This window comes from Drosophila hydei, unplaced genomic scaffold, assembly GCF_003285905.1.
Source record: "Drosophila hydei strain 15085-1641.00,03,60 unplaced genomic scaffold, DhydRS2 tig00000283-arrow-arrow-pilon, whole genome shotgun sequence".
NCBI classification, from domain to species: domain Eukaryota; kingdom Metazoa; phylum Arthropoda; class Insecta; order Diptera; family Drosophilidae; genus Drosophila; species Drosophila hydei.
The window spans coordinates 1,242,461-1,263,470 of record NW_022045702.1 but is presented as its reverse complement, the minus strand read 5'-3'; the positions used below and the strand labels follow the sequence as shown (position 1 = coordinate 1,263,470).

Genomic DNA, 21,010 nt, shown 5'->3' with positions numbered 1-21,010 from the left:
AAAAAAAATAACTAAATGGTAGTAAATGTGTCTTATGTAACAAAAGTAAAAAATTGCAAAGCGGAGCTACGGTAACCAACCTTCAACTCTCAAAGGAGTTTCAATTTGTTTGTGGAAGACAATTAAAAAAGAGATGGCAAGTGACACAGAGAGAGGGAGAGAGAGAGAGAGGAACAGGAGGAGGAGAGAGGGAGCTAGATATGCAACATTGTACTTCGTTTGTTTGGGTTTCATGATCATGAAACTTCAATAAAACAAACAAACTGGTTGATCATGGTGGGAAGTGGCAGGGGTACGGCAACGAGCCGGGCCGAGCCGAGCTGAGCTGAGCCGGACCGTGCCGTGCCATAGTGGGGCGTTAGCTTAGAAGCTGCGGCCAGTCAGCCGTTAAAGGGTCATGGCCAAGGACAAGGAAATCCCAGTGAATGGCTCTGCCTACGAGCTGTGAATCACGATCGACTCTCTGTCTATGTCTCCGGCTCTAGCTCCGTCTCCGTCTCCACGTCCGTCTTTGTCTCCACCTCCCTCCTTCGTCGCCGTCTCCGTTTCTAGCTCCGCCTTCAGTTGCTCAACAATTTTGTTACTTTTAAAACCTTGAGCTATTGTTATTGTTATTGTTATTGCTGTTCTCTTCTACTATATATATTTAATAACTTTAGAATTGAGCTTGGCAAACGCAGTGCACAATTAAAAATTTAAATATTAAATAAAAGTTAAATTAAATGTTTTGTGCCTTAATTATACAATAAACAAAGCGTACTCGGAAGAAAAGTTTAGCCAAAAGCCGTGAATGGCACAAGAACTGCGCTGACACAAATAAACAAAAAAATGAGTCTAGAGTATAGCATATGATATGTGGGCAAAACAATAGCAAAGTATTTCGAATATTTCTAGTAGGCATTCTAATTAAATACAATTCTAATACACTCTAACTGAGGGTAGCACAGCTAACTGCAAAACTTTGTGTTAATAAACACCTAAGGACATCTAGCTGAACCGTTATAAGTCTATAAGCCTAGCCATCTGTCTATGTGAGCTCAAGGAACTCGGCTATAGTAATGAAGCTATAGTAATAAAACTTAGTACAGCTGCTTCTTTTTATTTCATATAGAGCGTAGTCTTAAAACCGGTTGGCCTAGATAATTGTATCATTTAACTGTCATCTAACTTTCTATATGATCTAATACATCTTGGCTACCTTGAAAGTTCAAATGCAAAAAACTTAAGAAGCAAAAAAGAAGGCTTCTTATGATATATATATATATATATATATATATATATGGTCTTTTGTTGAGTTATATCACTCTATCATATAGCTGCCATCCTACAACTCTATATGACCTATTCAAACTCGGCTCTCTTTAGAGTCATGCTGCAAAAACTTGGTACAGTTGCGTATTTTTGCTTAATTTAAGATATAAATCAAAGCTGCTTGAATTGTCTCACTCTATCATAGGGCTGTCATACAACTTTCTATGCGAACTATTGGAGCTCAGCTTTCTTTAGAGCTTAACTACTAAAAACTTTGGTACAGATGCAGATTCATAAGTCATTGGCATCATATCACACAGCTCTCATAGATGAGTTACGAAAGTCTGAAATGAAGCAAGTGTTTGCTTAGTTAGTTAAACACAGCTGCTAGAGCTAGATAGTATACTAGTCAGCGTATTTAATCTTCTTTAGTATATATAAATATTATTTCGTTTTTTCGTCTGGCTTTTGGCGATAATTCTTACCAATTTATTAATTATTATTTGAATTGCATAACGTGTTGATTATCTCATTGCTAGTTAGCTCTAATGATTGATAATTATCTTATGTAATATGATAATGAAAAATTGCTGTCAGCTGTATTCCGTTTAAATATTTAACAAGTTCGCCCTTTTGCTTAATCTTTCCCCAGCTGGGATTATAATTTCCCAGCCCTACCCTACCGATTTCCCTGTTACAGTTAGTCATGCTGTTATTATGAATCGCAAAAATTGGTCTACAATTAGCTCTGGCGATTCGCGGCTCATTTTTGGATCTTAATCACGTGATATGAGTAAGCAGCTCATTACCTATCTCATATTTATCGGTAGATTGGATGTGTGTGATCTCAAGCATTTTGATCGGTTCTAACATAGTTTTGTTTTGTTGCAAGGATGACGGCATTTGCTAACTGCAGCAACAATTCGCAGCTCGCCTCCGAATGTAGATCAATGACAAAGCGTGTGACTTACTCTGAATTTGGTTAAATGCGAGTCTCAAACTTCAACTGAAATGTCATTCAAATGATCTAAGACCAGCGTCCAATTAGGCGCCAGCCTCGTCAACAGCACCAGTAGTACTTGATCTCTGTGTCTGTGTGTATATATGTGTGAGTGTGTGTGTTTGTGTTATCAGCTTACAGGAATTAGCTAGTTAGTCGCAGTCTGCCAGCTACATGTGGTATGCAAATCTCATAACAATTTGCCAGATGTTTTGACGCCATTTGTTTATGCCCAGTTAAGATTAGTTTAATGTGTTACATTTACGCATGCAAATTGGTTTTAATGCGCTTTCATAATAATAACACTGTACGGCATAGTGTAGACGAGCGGGCATATTGCATTTCTGCTTAGAAATGATAATTAATTAATTGCTTAAGGTTAGGAAATTCGAATCACATAGAGCGTAATTTGCATCTGCCACCCATATACTTTCGAAAAAGCTCATTTACAATTAATAGGCGTCGAGATAATGAGATAACTAGAGCGAAATATATTTCATATATTTTATATCTAACGATTGAGCATGAAGGCTTCCATATAGTATAGGGTATAATGACTAGAATAGAATGTTTCGTGTAACGTATGTTGAGCAAAGTAACTTTATTAGAGTTTTTAGAGAGTTCATCCAAAGTAGAGTGTCTAGAATTGAGTTTCTAGGCAAGGTGTATATATGGAGAAGAGTATCTGGCATAATATGAAGCTTACAAGTCTAAATCGGAGAATAAAGCTTGCTTAGAGTATAGAGTATATATGGAGTACAGTAACTAGAATAGGCTATCTATAGTACAGTTATTTTAGTTAAGATTTTGAATGGAATATATGATATGGATAAATATATAATAATAAATAGATTAAAGTGTTACAATATGGATATGAAAAATATTTAAATTAAGGTAATTTTAGTTGATATTTCAGTATTTCAGTTTAGCAATATAAATGTATATACTAAACAGATCAAGCAGCAGGTAACATATTTATTATAGGGTCTCTACAGAAGAGCAATTAAGGCAGAGTAGCTAGAAGACTAATAATGACTCATGAACTTAATCAGCTTACGTATTGCCTAAAGTTCCTTAGCAAAAAGCAGAGTTGAAATCTTATATTGCATTGTTTATCTTCCTTAAGCTAAATTGTTAATATTAATATATATTCAAGAATATAATATTCCCAAAATAAGCCTTACACATTCTGTACTGAAAATATGAAGTACTTCATATGCCAAATTTGAGTTAATAATGAGGCTTGAACAGCTTCATAAGGAAATATATTTTGTATGCATTTCTTTATTCCTTATTAACACTTTAATAAATTTCGTTCAATATCTCTACTTCAAACACATGTTTTACCTCATTTCTTGACATTTTCACCAATTCAAGATATATATCTAGTAAAGTGTATCACTTATGCACATGTAAACAACAATGTTTACACTCTGTAGGCTTTGCCCACCTTCTAATGACACGTCAAGTTCCTGCTCCGCTTTCCAATTACTTCTTGTGCATATATATATATATCTATATATATATATATGTTTATATATGTATGTATATTAAAAATAATATCCGCCTGCAAAACATATTCATTACAAATAGCTTGGATCTGTGTGTCTCTGTGTAAATGTGGTTTAGGGGTTGTCACACGCGGCGTATGCGCAATCTTGACTGCTTGGGTTTTTGTTTGCTTTTGATAGTTTTTTATGGCTTGTTTAGGCTTTTTTAATGACGCGCTGAGACCGCGACAATTCCAAATATTTTATGTATGTATATTTTTTTGTCGCTGCGCACGCGCTTGTGTCTAAACCCAGCAACAACAACAGCAGCAGCAGCAGCAGCAACAACAACAGCAACAGCAGCAATGCCAAGCGCCGTTCTAGCTGCCGCACTTGAACTTGGTCGAGTCAGCATGCTGTCGACCCACTGCCAAGTGCTTTGGTGAGAGGAAACCCCACAATCGCAGCAGCAGTAGCAACAGCAACAACAACAACAGCAACATCAGCAACAGCAGCAGCAATAGCAATAAAAACAACAACAGCAACTACGTCACAGCCGCGTCATGCGAAAACCAGTCGCTGCCGCTCGTCGGGTCTCGGTCTCGGTCGTCGTTGTCGTTGTCGTTGTCTGCGTCGACGTCGACGTCGCTGCCGGCGCATTTGCGGGTATTTAAACGCTGGCATCTGAACCAGGGGCATGCATTGATTCGCTAACATTCGCTCTAAAGACTTGCCAAGCCCTCTGTGTGGTCAAGTAGTTTGCTGCTCTGTTTTGTTGTAATAAAATCTTAGCTGAGACAAGGATTCCCAAAACAACTCGTCAAGTTTTTTCCAAAAACAAAAACGCAAAAAAGTTTCGAGTTACGCGTTAAGGATTAACGATTGATAAAAAGAAAAAACAAAAGTTAAACGTGCTGTGCATTGGAGAGTTCTTCAGTTTAGCTAAATTCTAGACGCAATCAGAGTTCAGTACCAGGAGCTTATTCGCCAGGCAACTAAGCAGTGAAAGTGACAAATTTCGAGTGCTTATTTGCAAAATCAATTCAAAAACAAATATAACTAAAAATCCCAACTAGTATTCAAAGTGCAATACTTTGTATAAATTTTTGAGAAATCTTCTTTAAACTTTATTAAAAAAAACAACACAAAACACAAAATGATGGCCGTTGCAGCTGCTCAAAAGAATCGCGAAATGTTTGCCATTAAGAAATCCTACAGTATTGAGGTAAGTGCCAAGAGATCATATCCATTAAGACTAGGTTGGAGCAATGGCAGCTAAATCCATTAAAATAAATCAAAATTAACATCGCTTGGTCTACGTGACACTCAAAAGGTTTTCAAATGCTCAGCTCACAGCATTTGCTGTTGGTGTTGTTGCTTCCCATTTCGGCACTGATTGACCCACTGCCAGCTTAGCTATCCTGTTTTCAACAATGCAAACATAAATGACAAGTGACAAAAGTTATTATTTAACAAATTTAAACAGTCTGCTGAACATCTTCAGCTCTCCCGCTCTCTCTCCCTTGGAGAGTGAAAGCGGCTGCACTTACGCACAGACGCGCCTCATTGTTGATCTCCAGCCTCTGTATTTATGTTGTTGTTTATGCTGTTGCGCCGTCGCAAAGGTATACAAAATAACGAAAACAACCAAAATATGAAATCAATAAAGATGATTCAATGGCTCGCATCTCTTTCATCAGCCAGAGAAACTGTGAATAACCAAAAAAACTGCAACTGCTTTGAGGTCGTATATCATATGATATATGAGATCGCATTGTCCAGCTAATGTTGTCTGTTGCAACTCGGAATAGAATAGCGCCTATAAAAGCGCTTCATTCATAAGATGCCTAAGCCCAAGCGATCTTTCACTTTCACACCAAACTTTAATCTCTGCCCCAATTTATCTTATGCAAGCGGCGATTGCGCAACTGGACGCCCACTTGAAACAAGTGGGCATGGCACGCGCTAATGCTGCTGGCATAAAGTAAAGTTGCTCGTTTGGCAAATAAATCTAATTTCCGGCACATATCCTTAAGTTCTGTCATTCTCATTCGTTTCATTCGCAGAATGGGTATCCATCCCGTCGCCGCAGCCTTGTGGACGATGCACGCTTCGAGAGCCTCGTGGTCAAGCAGAACAAACAAACGGTGCTCGAGGAGGCGCGCAACAAGGCGAACGGTAAGTGAAATACTTATATATATAAATATATAAAATAATGTAGACATATATATTAAAGTTTAGATATACAGTTGTTTGAATAGTAGCAGTTTTTCTAGCTTAAAATGAAACTGCTAAATTTGATATACAAAATTCTTGCCATAAAATATTTTAGAATTTTTTAAGCAACATAAAGAATACTAAAAAAAATTATAATATAATATTTCCATTAAATTTTCATAATATTCATAATATTAGTTGGGAAAATTAATTTTCCTTAAGCCTTTGCTAATTTAAATTTGGACAGAAAATTATTAAAAATTAAAGCAAATATTTTATTTAAAAATTATAGAGAATTTATAGTATTTTTAAAATTTTTCCAAATTTTTATACAAATCTAAAGACCAAAAAATAATTTGTTTAATTTTTATTTTCTCATAATTTACATATCTTTTGCCTTCAATATTAGTCACAATTTCTTAGTTCAGTTTGCACTTATTTTAAGTTTAATTTCTCTTATTTCAATATTTTTATTTATTGTTTTATTATTTTTTGTTTTATTTTGTAAAGATGCCTCGCTTGAGGAGTGCATTCAGCAGGCAAAGGGCGAGCATGTGCCCGCCGAGCAAAATGTCGAGCTGCAGGATGAGCAGCCGAACTTGGAGCTGCCTCTGGAGGACGAATATGTTGCAGGTGCTTATCCCACGCCCATAGCCTATTGTTGCTTATTATTTTTTTTACTTTCATTTACTTATTTCGATTATTATTTTTATTATTATTTCGATTTGGTTTAGTTGATGACATTGAAACTGAGGCGACGATTGAAAATTGCGCTGAGCAGGAGCCAGCCGATGATGAAGCGCCCGCAAAGAACGGTAAGTGTGGGGGCGGGCCACTCAAGTACAGTAAAAGCTGGTTGACATGAACTTAAGTGCTTAATATGATAAAGTGCCAGCACTCAGCGAATATACGACTCCATTGTAATTGTGTGGGTGTCTGAAAGGCACACACACACGCACTCACACACACACACAGAAAGAGCTAGATTCAACAGGGTAAATGGCGCATTTCCCTTTTTCATTTTTTACGCTCGACTTACGACAATACGTTTGCATGGCAACCGTGGGGGTGTGTGGCGTGGCTGCCACACGTAGCACACTTATTCGTTTACGTGACTGTAAAGCCGCTTGCCTTTTGCTGATTGCCATTCCCAATCCTATTCCAATTGCAGATTATGGCCTCACCGAGGACGAGATTGTTCTGGCTAATGCCGCCTCCGAATCGCCAGAGGCGGAGGCAGCTGTCCAGAGCGCCGCCCTTGTGGTGCGCCTTAAGGAGGGCATCTCGTCGCTTGGTCGCATACTCAAAGCCATCGAAACCTTCCACGGCACCGTCCAGCATGTGGAATCGCGTCAATCGCGCATTCAGGGCGTCGATCATGACGTGCTCATCAAGCTGGACATGACTCGCGGCAATCTGCTGCAATTGATCCGTTCGCTGCGCCAATCGGGCTCCTTCAGCAGCATGAATTTGCTGGCCGAGAACAATCTTAGCGTGAAGGCTCCCTGGTTCCCCAAGCATGCCTCTGAGCTGGACAACTGCAACCATCTGATGACCAAGTATGAGCCCGATTTGGACATGAACCATCCCGGCTTCGCCGACAAGGTCTATCGCCAGCGCCGCAAGGAGATTGCCGAGATCGCGTTCGCTTTCAAATATGGAGATCCAATTCCTCACATCAACTACACCGAGGTGGAGGTCAAGACCTGGCGTTCGGTCTTCCGCACTGTCCAGGATCTGGCTCCCAAGCATGCCTGCGCCGAGTATCGCGCCGCCTTCCAGATGCTGCAGGATGAGCAAATCTTTGTCGATCATCGTCTGCCCCAGCTGCAGGAAATGTCCGATTTCCTGCGCAAGAACACGGGCTTCACTCTGCGCCCGGCCGCCGGTCTGCTAACAGCTCGCGACTTCCTCGCCTCGCTGGCCTTCCGCATCTTCCAGAGCACCCAGTATGTGCGTCATGTCAACTCGCCCTTCCACACACCCGAGCCGTAAGTATATTTAACTATCCATATATATATATATATATATGTATATTTGAACTTCAAACGCAAAGCTTTTTGTGCGCGCTCTAATTGCATTTGGCTGCCATTTTGAGGCAGCAGCCAGCAGCAGCTTCCGCTTCCGCCAGCTGCTCCTTGTTTCCGACCAACTTTTATTGTGTCGCAAATTAGTTTAACAATGTGCCAGGCAGCCAGCACTTTAAGCCCTATTATATAATGGCTAATTGTTTTCTTTTCCTCTTTCTCTTGCAGCGATACCATCCACGAGCTGTTGGGTCACATGCCGCTGCTGGCCGATCCCAGCTTTGCCCAGTTCTCGCAGGAGATTGGCTTGGCCTCGCTGGGCGCCTCTGATGAAGAAATCGAAAAGCTCTCCACGGTAAGCAACCAACCCCCTGCCCTGACTTCTACTTAACTCAATTGCTCAGCTCATTTGGCTGGCAATTAATGGCCTTCATTGACCTCCAGTCGAGTGCATGAGCTGGCATTTTATGCGGCGTTGCCGTCCGTCCAACAGGTGTCTATAATCGTGTGCTTTATTCTGATACTCTTTGTGCAGGTCTACTGGTTCACTGTTGAGTTCGGTCTCTGCAAGGAACACGGTCAGGTCAAGGCCTATGGAGCTGGTCTGTTGAGCGCCTATGGTGAGCTGTTGCACGCCATCAGCGATAAGTGTGAGCACCGCGCTTTCGAGCCGGCAGCCACAGCTATTCAGCCGTATCAGGATCAGGAATATCAGCCCATCTACTACGTGGCCGAGAGCTTTGAGGATGCCAAGGAGAAGTTCCGTCGCTGGGTGAGCACCATGTCGCGTCCATTCGAGGTGCGCTTCAATCCACACACCGAGCGTGTCGAGATCTTGGATTCCGTTGACAAGTTGGACACATTGGTCCATCAGATGAATACAGAGATACTGCACTTGACCAACGCCATTCACAAGCTGCGGCGTCCATTCTAGAGCGAAGACGCTAATCAACCCATTCACAATAACAGCAAACAACAACAACCCCTCCCAAGCATATACAGGTGCAACGGTCTCATTTTATTACAAATTAATTTTAAATTGACATACCACCATACACATAACACACACACAAGCACGCGCACAAACGCATATATACCCTGGAAAATAATGCTCAATGTGAAAGATGTTTTTGATTATTTTTGATTTCGTTTTGGCTTATTTTTCCAACTTCACCTTCCACCTCCACCTCCACTTTGTGCATTGCATATTTATTATCCCAACTAAATATTATTGGACCAAAAAATCGTTAGACTTTTAAGAAGCCACACCCACCCACACGCACACTAGCACACAGATTATATTCAGCCCACATATTGTTTTTTTTGTATTATTTTTCATATAATTATTTACTTGAAATGCAGATATGTGAACGCGTTTAAATCTATCCAAACATAAGATATATATATGTGTATCAGATAGCTAAACACTTAGCACTCTATATACATATATATATATATAAATATGATATATACTTGCAATAACTGTATACGTATTCTAAAAAAGCATAAAAAATATCAACAAAAAAAAAAAAGAAAAGAGAATACTTAGAGCAAATGTTAGTTGAAGAAATAGCAAAAGATTTTTCTTACATTGTACAATAACTGGAAAGAACAATATTACAATTGTGTACTATTATTATTATCTATTATTATTATTTGTATGACTATTATGTATTGTATTGTAGGTATGTAGAGTTTATTATTTTACTTATCATAAGTTTTGTGTATTAATAAAGTTTAAAAATACTATTGAAAAATAATTATCAAACATTTTTTTATTATTTTTTAAAACTTTTTGTTTTCAGCTTTTCGAAAGATTTTTTCTTATAATCTAAAGTCTGATTCTGATTAGGAAACATTTTGTGAGAAGTTAATGCTATTATTATTTTGGAAACTTTAAGAGATTGCGATGAATGTAAAAGGTTTAGGGAATTATACAAAAAAAAAAATATAAAACAAAATAATTAAAAAAAATATTAATTGAAACCAAAAGTAATATTCAACAATAATTGTTAGTAGTTGACTTCAAAATCGAAAATATATATTTATGCTCTATAAAGACAACAATATCAACCAACATTTTGGGATCAAGTAATGCAATACTATATAACAGTTATTCTAGCAACAAGCTTATCGTTAACATTCAATTAACTATCAATGTTGAATTTAAATATTAGCCAAGATATATCTATTTAAACTTGGCAGTTACTACAGTATCATATCTGAAGTTTAATTAATTATATATAGATGTTTATGTAGTGGCAGCGGGTTGGTCCCCATGCTTATTTAGCAGGCTGCAAAGGAAAATAATTATATATACCAGAGAAAAATATATTAATACACGATTTACTATATTTACCTAAATGAACACATATGAATCTATATATATCTATATATATGTTATACAACTGTAATCTATATTAATAAAGCCGAGCTTATTCGCGGAAACCAACTTTGGGTCTTTCTCAAGGGTAAATGGGAGATATGTAAGAAAATTTATAGGAGAGAGAGAATGAGGGAGATCGAGAATGAGAAGATAATGAGAAAATAAAGAGAGATGAAAAGAAGGGGAAAAGAGTATGAAGAAAAGATACCAAGGACGAAAAAGTGATGGGAAAATGATGACGATAAGGAGTGCACGTTGGCAAAAGCTGATTAAATATAGAGGACTGGATGAGGAGAGTATGTGGCGAGTCGAGGAGAGCTACGAAGCATAAAGATAACTATACGCAAACAGATCCGGCTCAAGAGAAGAGTGTTATTAGCCAGCTTTACGGCATTTACAATGAGAAAGTCAATCATAGCATTGGACCACATACAAAATTATCAATAGGCAATCATAAATATTTTTATACTGTTTTATTTTTTATTCCTTTTTGCTAACTTCTTTGTGAAAATGTCAGCTGATTGTTTACATGACCTACCTCAGCGTATGTCGCTGATTTATCGCATGGCAATTACAACAGAAACTCAAGCGTTATGATAATTGACTGAGTGAATAGAAATCGAAATGTGTTAATTGCTCCGCTTGCAGCAGAATAAGCTGATCGGATGTGGCCGATAGGCCGATAAAACCGGGTCCGGGTAATACTGATAGAAACGTGCCAGCTGCCGTTCTAATGCTTAAAATAGAATAATACATAATAGCGTGTGGTACAAAGAATGTGTGGCGCGATGGTGCCAGACTTGACAGATACCCTGTTAAGTAGTTTTGCGTAGGTTAGTTAAAAGAAGTGAAGCTAAAAGGTAACTGTGGCACAGTGAATCAAAATTAACTGTTGTCTATATATATTTTTCAGATTACAGGGTATATAGAGTTTGTGTAGTTAAGCAAGGTTGTCCTCTTTTTATTGTTCACAAATCATATTCTCAAGAATTACTCTATATACGCCTGGAATATAAAGCTGTGGGTATCTATGCTCGCCTTAAGCTGTTAAATATTACAGGGTATATATAGAGGTATTACATTTTTCTAAGTTCAACAGACATATTCACTCTTTAAAAATGTCTCGATATAAATTGTTTGAGTAAGAAAAAGAGTCACACAAAATTCTAGGGTATACATAATCGAGAGTGGTTCTATTTAGCACCACTTTATTTATAATTTAAGCATACATTCTCTAGAATTTCTTGTACATTATATATTGTGCACATCGCTTGGTGCTGCTTGCATCAGATCAATCTTAATCAACTCCGACAACTTCTCAATATTACAGGGTATAGTTAGCATTTATCATATTGTCTGAAAAGCGTTTACATACATTTTTTATATTCTCAAGATTTAATTTTGATAAATCTATAACAATGTAGTGCGAACTGTAGACGTGAGAACAGCGACTCAGCGACAGCTTATTAGCTCTAAAAGCGTGCATTTAGTTTCCAATTTTAATGACGGGCTTTTATGAGTTTAAAGCAGAAAAAATCGATTCGCATTACAGCTAAGGTTAAACATTTATCGAACACTTAGTGTGAGGTTCTGTTTACATGCCGATTGTTTTGGATCTGATGTGGGTCAGAGTTATATAGCTAGACAGCGTATTGCTGTTGTTGGCTATTGAGGCGCAAAGTGTGGTCTACGTGCCGACGATCGGCAGCGAAGAGGTTCGTCAAGTCAGTGAATATTTGGGTTAGGGTTGCAGGAAACGCTCTGGGACAAGAAGTTTGTTGAACCGCTGCGAATTGCCTATCTAATTGCCGGAAGCCGAATGCACTTTGCAATTAAACAAGCAAACACAACACACAACGCACAACGCACACACAAACACTTTGATTAATTGTTTAAAAAATTATAAACTTGGCATTAACAGCACGCTGTAAAAGACACCAGTCTGTGGAACACGTTTCCATTTCAATTACAATTTCAAATTCAAATTCTGAAATTTGAAATTTGGCTAATTAAAGGCGCATAAAGTCCAGTCAAGGTTGAGGCGGGCCGAGTCGGGCTTTGACAGTAGCGCAAACTAGAACATTTGCTTGGCATTTGGTATTTGGTGTTTTGTATTTTGTATTTTGTATTTTGTATTTGGTATTTGTCTAATTGAATATCAAAGTCAATGACTTACACATTGCGCTTGGCCAATTCGCTTGGCATTGTGGCCGCCAATTCGGGCCAATTAATCGCGAGGTTTCTTACTGCTTTTTTGTTTTTTTTTTCTTTTTTTTCGTTTAGTTTTTAAGCTATTTAATCTTGGACTTGTCTTGAACTTTTCAGAATAAGAAAAAAGACATACTGCCAGCTGTGTGTGCAATATATATATACATATCTATATGTATATGTGTCTAGATAACTGCAATATATAAATGTCTATATATCGAGGCGTTGCGGCCAAACCGTTAGGCAGCCATTTGGCATCGCCTCTGCGAGTCGCACCTGTTGCAAATTCTAATTTAAATGATCAGTAAATATAATTGCCATGGCTCTGACTCTAATTAGTACACAAACTGGTTACATCTGGACAGCTGTTGAGGGTGAGTGGAGCGGGTTTTATGGATGCTGGGCGTGTGCTGTCATAGTTTGATTTACAAGCAAATACCAAGGGGAAGCATCAAAAGAATTTATAGGTTCTAAGCGAATTTATAATCCAAGCCATTTGTATACTCCGTGAACTAGAGCATGAGCTGATCAGTGCTGATCAATAGAAGTCATCAGACAACCTCTTAGAGGCTTGCAGCCAGCTATAGAAAGGAAGCGCACGTTAAGATTAAGGCAGAGTTTTGTCTGGAATATACAAATTTTAGTTCGCATTCTTCTTCTTCTCTTTAGTTGTCATAATATGTCATGGTCCTTGTATCCAATTTGCATTAAATGTGTTAATTTCCATACACTATTTGATTTATGGCATAAAACTTAATTGAAGACGCTTAACACAAGATTACACGATTCAGCTTAGGGCATTGACGAACTGAAAGAATGCTTCAATATAAGTTTTATTTGAAGCTGCACTAAAGCCTTCACTAATATTTTTAAGAGATTATATATATATTTAAAATACTTTCATATCGAAGATAGTCGATGTGGCATAAACATTTCAACAAGTTTTGGTCAAAAGGCGAACGGAGGTATTCGAAGTAAGCATTAAGCATAATAATCTTATTATATTTTGAAAGCTTTTATAATTAATTATAATCTAATATGATTTAATATATATGACTTTTTCCCCAGAAAATAAAAATTCTCTGTCTTCCTCACCTCACACACTTTCACTCTCCCTCTCCCCCTCTGCGCTGTTGAAGGCCATTCTCAAGTTAAATTTAAGCCCAATGCCCATATAATCCATACTAAATAACCCTTAATTACAGGGTATTCTCAAGCTTCACCAATGTCTTTTAATCATTTGAGTCTCTTTAAGCACACATGTAAAACATTAGCAAGTTCAGCGCGAGCTCCTCCGGCTGACCTTCGGAACAGATGCCTTAAAGGTGCTGCTTTCATGCAAAGTGAGTTCCAGAACATTATTATGCCGATTAGGTCCATAATTAAAGGTTATTACAGCATCGATTGGCCATTGAATCGGATCGGTAATAGCTAATTGCATAAAAGCAAAACAAGAGCCAGGTGCTGCGGCCGCTGTGCTAATCAGTTCAACAGCTTGGACCATAAGCGACACCTGGCCCAGACAGCGCACCTGGACTTAACTATAGAAGGGTCTGGTTAGCTTGCTGTCTGTCTGGCTGGCTGGCGACTTTCAATCATAAATTAACATTAGAATTTTAAATTGTGCGACCAATTAAAAATAGTTGGGCGAAAAACCTGTGAGATTTCATGCCCCACTCGCTCGAACAATTACAAGAAAATTGTGGCTTTGTTGCCAAGTGCACAATACAATAAATATATAATACATATATGCTTATATAAACATCGTGCACAGGGCCAGCAGGTGCGGTGCCCACCACAAAGTCTGCCCAAGTTAGCCGTCCAATGGGGCGTATGCGCATTGTGGTTTATCGAGCTGTTGGCCGAGCTAGTTGGCTGGGTGGTTGGGTTTCAGCTACGATTGATTTTGCACCGCGTCACAGCGCTTTCATTGTCTGTTTTAAGTCGTGTCAATATTTTGGTTTTAGCTAAGCAAATATCATAATCAGAGACAAAAGTCTGTAGCGAGAGAGCTGATGAAATGTCCACATACAATTATTTGGCTAAGCTATTCCGGATGTTGTCAGAAAGTCAAAACTTAAGTTTGAAATTAAGTTAAGTATATAGAACGGCAAAGCAGTTGACAGATATATACACGCTTCACTGGGGCTGTTGACTTTGGTTAATTAAAAGTCGCGCACACGTGTTCAAATACTGACATAACGGAGCAAACAGACCAGAGGGCCCAGAGGCTCTAGAGGTTGCCAAAGGTCGAATCTTAATAAATCCAAACTTATAGAATAGCAATATGCGCTCAAATGATCTGGTCTCTAAGTTGGCTTTTGTTGGCTGTGAAATTGGATTCTTTGAGAAATGAAATCTTCATAAAGTTCTAGCTTTGCCTGTAGGTAGAAACCCGGAAATAAGTTTCTTATTCAACTAAAATAAATTTTTATTAATTTTCGTGTCACTTGAGTAAATTTCTTGTTTTATAAAATTTTATATTGATTTTGTTATTTATTATATTTTATGCATTTTTATCTAAAATTTGGTTCTATTCGAGCCCTCTTTCGATATGTATATGCAAAATAGTTATACGCCTTATGTTCAGTTTCGTTGTCGCAGAGCCGTTAAAGTATTGCATACTTATTCAATATAATCAAAATGTTGCATATTTTGAGGACTTTTATAATAACATCCCAAAGTCTATTGATAAATCATTATATTAAAAAATTATTTTAAAAATAAATAAAAATAATAGAAAAAAGTAAAAAAAATGCATACAACAAAGCTTGATAATGAATAATAATTATTAAAAAAAAAGTATTGTAGAATAAAATATTATTAATAATAATACGAACACAATAGACATACAGTTCACTCATTAATGCTTTCTCTGTGGTAAAAAAATTTAAAGTATATTTATAAATGTTTAATAAATTAATTTATAAAAATTTTGTTAGTTTACTTGATAATATAAAAGTAAACATTTCATGTCTAACTATAACATCTCATCAAAGTCCATCTATTGTTTACAATTGGAACTAACTAAGTGAAAAAGCGTGCGCAAGCTCAAGCGAAAAGCTGTTTGCTACGAGAATCACATACGCACTGTGTGCAAAGTGTAAATAAATTGCCGCAAAACAGGTTGATGGGAAATAAATAATAAGAGCAAGTTGAAAATAAAATTGAAATGAAATAGAAATACTCATAATATTTTTAAACTAATTTTAAAAAATTATAGTTAAAGACATATGTACAAACATAAAGAACTTTATTTTCTTCCAATAAAATTTCACAAGCAACACGAAAGTTGTTAGAAACAAGAAACGCTGAGCGCTATAAAACTTGCAAACATGCCTGAAGCTTTTATATAAATGAAACAGATAAGTACGTACTTACTATAACTATAAATAAATATTTATATTATTTTATTTATTTAAAATATGTGTATTGATAATCGTTAACCACATATTTATATATAATTACAGCTAAGAAAAAATACTGAAAAGAGAAAAATATATTATATACACATTAAAAAAAATATACATATATATATATATTGAAAAAAACAATTGTTAAGCTTTTAAAAAATGAGTATTTTATTTAAACAAAAATTGTGATATCAGTCTTTTGGCAAATTACTATCGCTCTTGCCCCTGCTGTAGGGCCGCGTGCCGCCGAGCATGCGTTCGAGTAGACTCTGCTTGGACTTGCGCTTGCAGGCGAGCACCTCCTTGCACAGTTCGTTGAAGACCTCGGCGACCTGGTCGACATGATCGGCAGCGGAGACTTCGCTGAATTTGCACTCAAAGTCTTTGGCGAGAATTTCGCCTTCGTCTCGGCTCACTTGACGCAGATGAACCATGTCCACTTTGTTGGCACAGAGCTGAACGGGCGTATCCGATTGCAGATCAGACTTGGCACGGCGTATATAATTGAAGCTCTTGCGATCCGTTATAGAGTAGACGAGCAGCAGGCCGTCCGCCCACTGCACCAGTTCGGCGGCATTGGGATATTCATCGTCGGCCTGCAAATGATGCCATTTACAGTTGTTTCATATATATATGGATATATATGGATATGTACCTTGGGACATGTGTCGAGTATTTCGAATAGCACCGGCTCACCATCCACCATGGACTCGTGTTTGTATCGATTCTCAGTCTGATGATCGTATTCGCCTATATAACGCTTCGTTAAGAAACGCACAATTAAAGCTGCAATTAAATTAAATGCAAGTTTAATTTGGGGGCCATACGCCGGCTATTGTTGAGATCAGGTGTAAACCGAGGCAACGCCCCTGGCCAAACAACCCCTCGGCACACACACACACACTCCACTGGGTCAGCACTTGAGCGGAAAAACTCCTACGACAGTTGAAAATTCAAATGCGAGCCGGGTAGGCAGGTGGAAAAGGTAGAATTGTAAACCTTGAGGGGTTAATAAACCCAGCTAACAACACAGTTGAGCCTTAAGGTTGCGTGTTTCAGCCAAACAAAAGATAGAGCAGAAAGCGAGGGAGAGGGGGTGGGGCTTGAGAAAAGGGGCCGGGCTAAGCCTTTGGTCATTTGCTATGCAAGTGCTTTGAACTCTGACCAAGTCGCAGGCATTTGCGAATGTATAATAATATATGACCTGGCAGGTAGATACTACTGCCGTGCTACGCTTTGCCTTGCCTCGTAAAGCTGTCCCTCTAGTTCCGCCCCCTCCCCTGGCCACTTTTTATGACATTTTCATCATTTATTTTCATAGCAGCCGCACATTTCGCTGGCGTTTTAATTTATGCTTTTCTCCAAACGTTTTGTTTTATTGTGCACGCCCAGGAAATTTAATGAGGGTATATTAGTTGTGTGCATAAATTGTCTGTGATGCTTGTTTGTCTGTAACATTGGCTCGAGATATTCGTATCTACGGCTGCTTCGTCGAGATAGCTGAAGAGTTACTTAAGATACATTTTCCTTGCTACAGCTACTGCAACTAGCTCTCAGTTCTATAATTCCCAAATATCACATGGAACTTGAGCAATTTTTTTGCTTTTCAAATGCGAACGCGTATGGCGCAGTCGGGCATAGCCGCCGTCAACAACGCTTCATTTTGTTGGTGGTTTTTTGTTCGGACTTTCCTTTAAATATATATTTACGAGGTCAACATTTAAATTTTTATTGTTTAAATTACGACAAAGACTGGCCACACTGTCCACGTCCAATGTCCGTTGGGCATTAATCGGATGCGCTGCTCGCGTCCATGTCCACGGCCTTTCGCCGGGTGGGCGTCGTTTTAATTGCCACACACACGCATGCCCACGGTGCTTTAGTGCATTAAATATTTGTGCTATATCTGCGGTTGAACGATATATATATATATATATATATATATATATGTGTGGCATATATATATAAATAAATATCGAAGGCAATAACATATATCATATATACGATCTTGTCTGCTCAAAACATTTGCTGGCGCCTTCGAAAAAATTCCGTTTAATAAGTACTTTCAATTCCAATTTTTGATATTCGCAAAACAACTTTTTCTTTGGCCTACGAGCACTTAGCTATCTTTACAATGGGGCTGTAAACTATATATATATGCACATATATGCATGTATCACTAAGTTTATCTATTTTAGATAGGACTGCTCTTTTTCACTTAACTACTTGGAAATGTTGACTGGCAGTAAAGCTAAAGTGTGCAGCAGATGAAAAATAGCAGCTAAAGAAAATATTTGATAAGTTTTATATATTATATAACTTATTTTTAAATGTATTTTTGTGTGAAATTTCAATTACATTTATAATTTACATTGAATAAGAAGTCGAATCAGCAGCAAAACTAGAAATCAAGTACAATATTTGCACCTCTTTCAGAATTGCTCAACCAATGCTAGTCTAGCATACAGTTGAAGAGAATTTTAAATCTAGATTATTTGACCATTATTATGCCTTTTTATTGATAACTAGTAATTTTCAAATTCAGTCGAGTATACAGCATATGTTTCTATGGTGAAAAGAATAATTTAAATTGTGATCAACTGTTTCATATTGGAACTGTTTTTTGTTAGCCCTCTTCATGCAACCTTGTGAATGCTAGTCTGCAGCAAATATTAATATTAATATCAATAAAATATTTTTATATTATATTGCATACTATCTAAACCTATCTAGTATATATAATTATTTAAAGAGTTTCTAAAGAGTCTACTTAAGAGACAAGTATCTATTGATCTCCTATATATTTGACACCTTAGACACTTTCTGATAAGACTGATAAGACATTCCTGTAGAATGGGTATGGGAAAGTTAGACTAAATACTGACTGCAGGCTGGAATAAAAGGTAATTACGAAGTAGTGCATAGCTAATTATATTTTTCTATTACTAAACCAAGTCTTTTTACATAGTCTGTATCTAACTGCTAACTAAATAAACTTTTGGCCATAAGTAAAACATTTACATTTATAGGTGACAGTTAGATAAACACTATTTTTACAGAAATAAATAAAATATATATGCAGTTATATATATATATTAAATACTATAAAATATATGAGACATTTGTTTGTATAACACATTTAAAACAAAACTATTTCAGAATATTAAATACGAAATTCCGAGACAATTATCTTTTACCCTAACATTCCGTGTATCCATAGTAAAGTTTAGCTAACCTGCAGCGTTAAGCTAAATATCTAGCAACTTAATGAGTTAAATATGCATATTTTTGCTGGTTTGTCTATTAGAAAGTTCTATGAAAAGTTTCCACTAGAAATTAGAATTTTCAAACGGAGGGCGACATTTCATCGGATACAGCTGTCACTTGGTATCAAGGCTTAGCGTCAAGTGCTGTATATTAGTAGAGCGTATACGCTAGTCATATTTCTTGGCTGGCTTATGCCGGCGGAACCATAAAGTAGCTGGGTGTTACCTGAAGTTGACAGATGCCGAGGCATGCGGAAGTCAAGCGGGTCGAAGAAAATTTTACAAATTAAAACTTTTCGTCTTTTCTTTTTGGGGGTGAGGGTCGTTGTGTCTAGTGACAAGATACATCAATTTGCAGTTAACTCTCTGTGCGTGTGTGGGTGTGTGTGTGTGTGACACAGTGGCCGTCATAAATTAGTGGCTGCTGTGGGTGCACGCGTGTCAAATCGAACGGTGAAAACGATTAAAGCAAAATGCGAGCTACTCAAAGATACAAATACAGATACAGATACAGATACAGATACAGATACAATTGCAGATAGAGATATGTAAGTATATATTTAGCGGCATGCTTGGCTACACATGCACAACTGTGTGTGTGTGTGTGTGTGCGAGTGTGTGTCAGTGTGTGCTCCCACTTTATAAACAAAACAAACAACGATCTAAATATATACGAAATCGGCGATTGCTCAACTAATTTGCTGTTGCTCGCTGTTGTTTGTAGTCGATGTTGCTTCTGGCTTTCATTTTTCCATTTTGTGTGTTGATTAAAACTCTATCTTACCGCTCTTTCCAACACTGGGCGCGCCAATAACTGCGATTTTCAGCTCTGTCAGCGTTGACTTTTTACGCCGTATGCCGCGCGTCGTCATCTCCGTATGTTGAAATAGCCCAGTTTACCGTATTCACGTTGAATATATATATTGATGCGAATCTATCTGTATATATATGTATACATATATATGTTTTTTGGCCAATACGCCAATAGCTATATATCCGTTGTCTGTTTTCACGTTGAAAAATTATGCGAATATCACAACAAGCGCCAAGAATTGGCCTTAAATTGCATTTAGAGTCTAGAAATATTGTTGTTTTTATTTTTTTCTATTCAATTGTTTTTTAATTAACTAAGGCGAGTGTCTTGGCTAAATATTTAATTTATATAATAGTTTCTCTAAATTATGAAATGCACGTTGCACTGTTCCATGTCTTCAACTATGTACAAAAAAAATTAGATTCCTTGATTTATTTATTTATTTAGTTTGGCAATCCGTAATTTTCAGCTGATCTGCTGAAAATGTCTTTTATTCTTGTTGCTTTCTTTTTGTTTCTTTTGGTTTTGCCCGCAAAGTCATGCGATTTGTCCGACTAACGAATTTGTACTAAAATCAAAATCTGTGCTACGCCAGACCCGAGCAGCACACGGATCCGAATAAGATCGCCAAACAGACGATCGAATCGGGCAGCTTTTTCTTCTTGTATTTGTTTTTTTTTTTTTGTTTTTGCGAACGAACCCAAAAATAGCTGCTCCATAGAGCACTATGCGCTTGGTGAGCATAATCGACCACAAGCAACCAGCAATGGGTTAAAGTTTACTCTTCAATAAAGTCAAAGGCTAATTGCTTAGCTACCAAATAGCTGCCTGCACTCATGCTGATTGCTCCGATCGTTAGATCAGAAAAGTTGGCTCATTTTGGTCTTCTTCTCTGGCAGACAGAGAGAGAGAAAGGGATGTGCTGAGTGCCTCTAAAA

At 37.5% G+C, this 21,010-nt stretch overlaps 2 protein-coding genes across 2 annotated transcripts; one reads left to right on the top strand and one right to left on the bottom strand.

Moving 5' to 3' along the window:
• Positions 1 to 4,466: 4,466 nt before the first annotated feature.
• On the top strand, positions 4,467 to 9,381 carry LOC111600489 (tyrosine 3-monooxygenase). The gene is made up of 7 exons (XM_023316616.2): positions 4,467 to 4,966; positions 5,808 to 5,919; positions 6,469 to 6,591; positions 6,693 to 6,773; positions 7,130 to 7,949; positions 8,214 to 8,340; positions 8,521 to 9,381. The coding sequence occupies exons 1-7, from the start codon at positions 4,898 to 4,900 to the stop codon at positions 8,917 to 8,919; spliced, it is 1,731 nt and encodes a 576-aa protein (XP_023172384.1). The 5' UTR covers positions 4,467 to 4,897; the 3' UTR covers positions 8,920 to 9,381.
• A 6,802-nt stretch (positions 9,382 to 16,183) lies between these two features.
• Positions 16,184 to 20,355, bottom strand: LOC111600506 (ras-related and estrogen-regulated growth inhibitor). The gene is made up of 3 exons (XM_023316634.2): positions 20,043 to 20,355; positions 16,648 to 16,778; positions 16,184 to 16,588 (listed from the first exon to the last, which is right to left on the bottom strand). The coding sequence occupies exons 1-3, from the start codon at positions 20,128 to 20,130 to the stop codon at positions 16,184 to 16,186; spliced, it is 624 nt and encodes a 207-aa protein (XP_023172402.1). The 5' UTR covers positions 20,131 to 20,355.
• Positions 20,356 to 21,010: the final 655 nt, after the last annotated feature.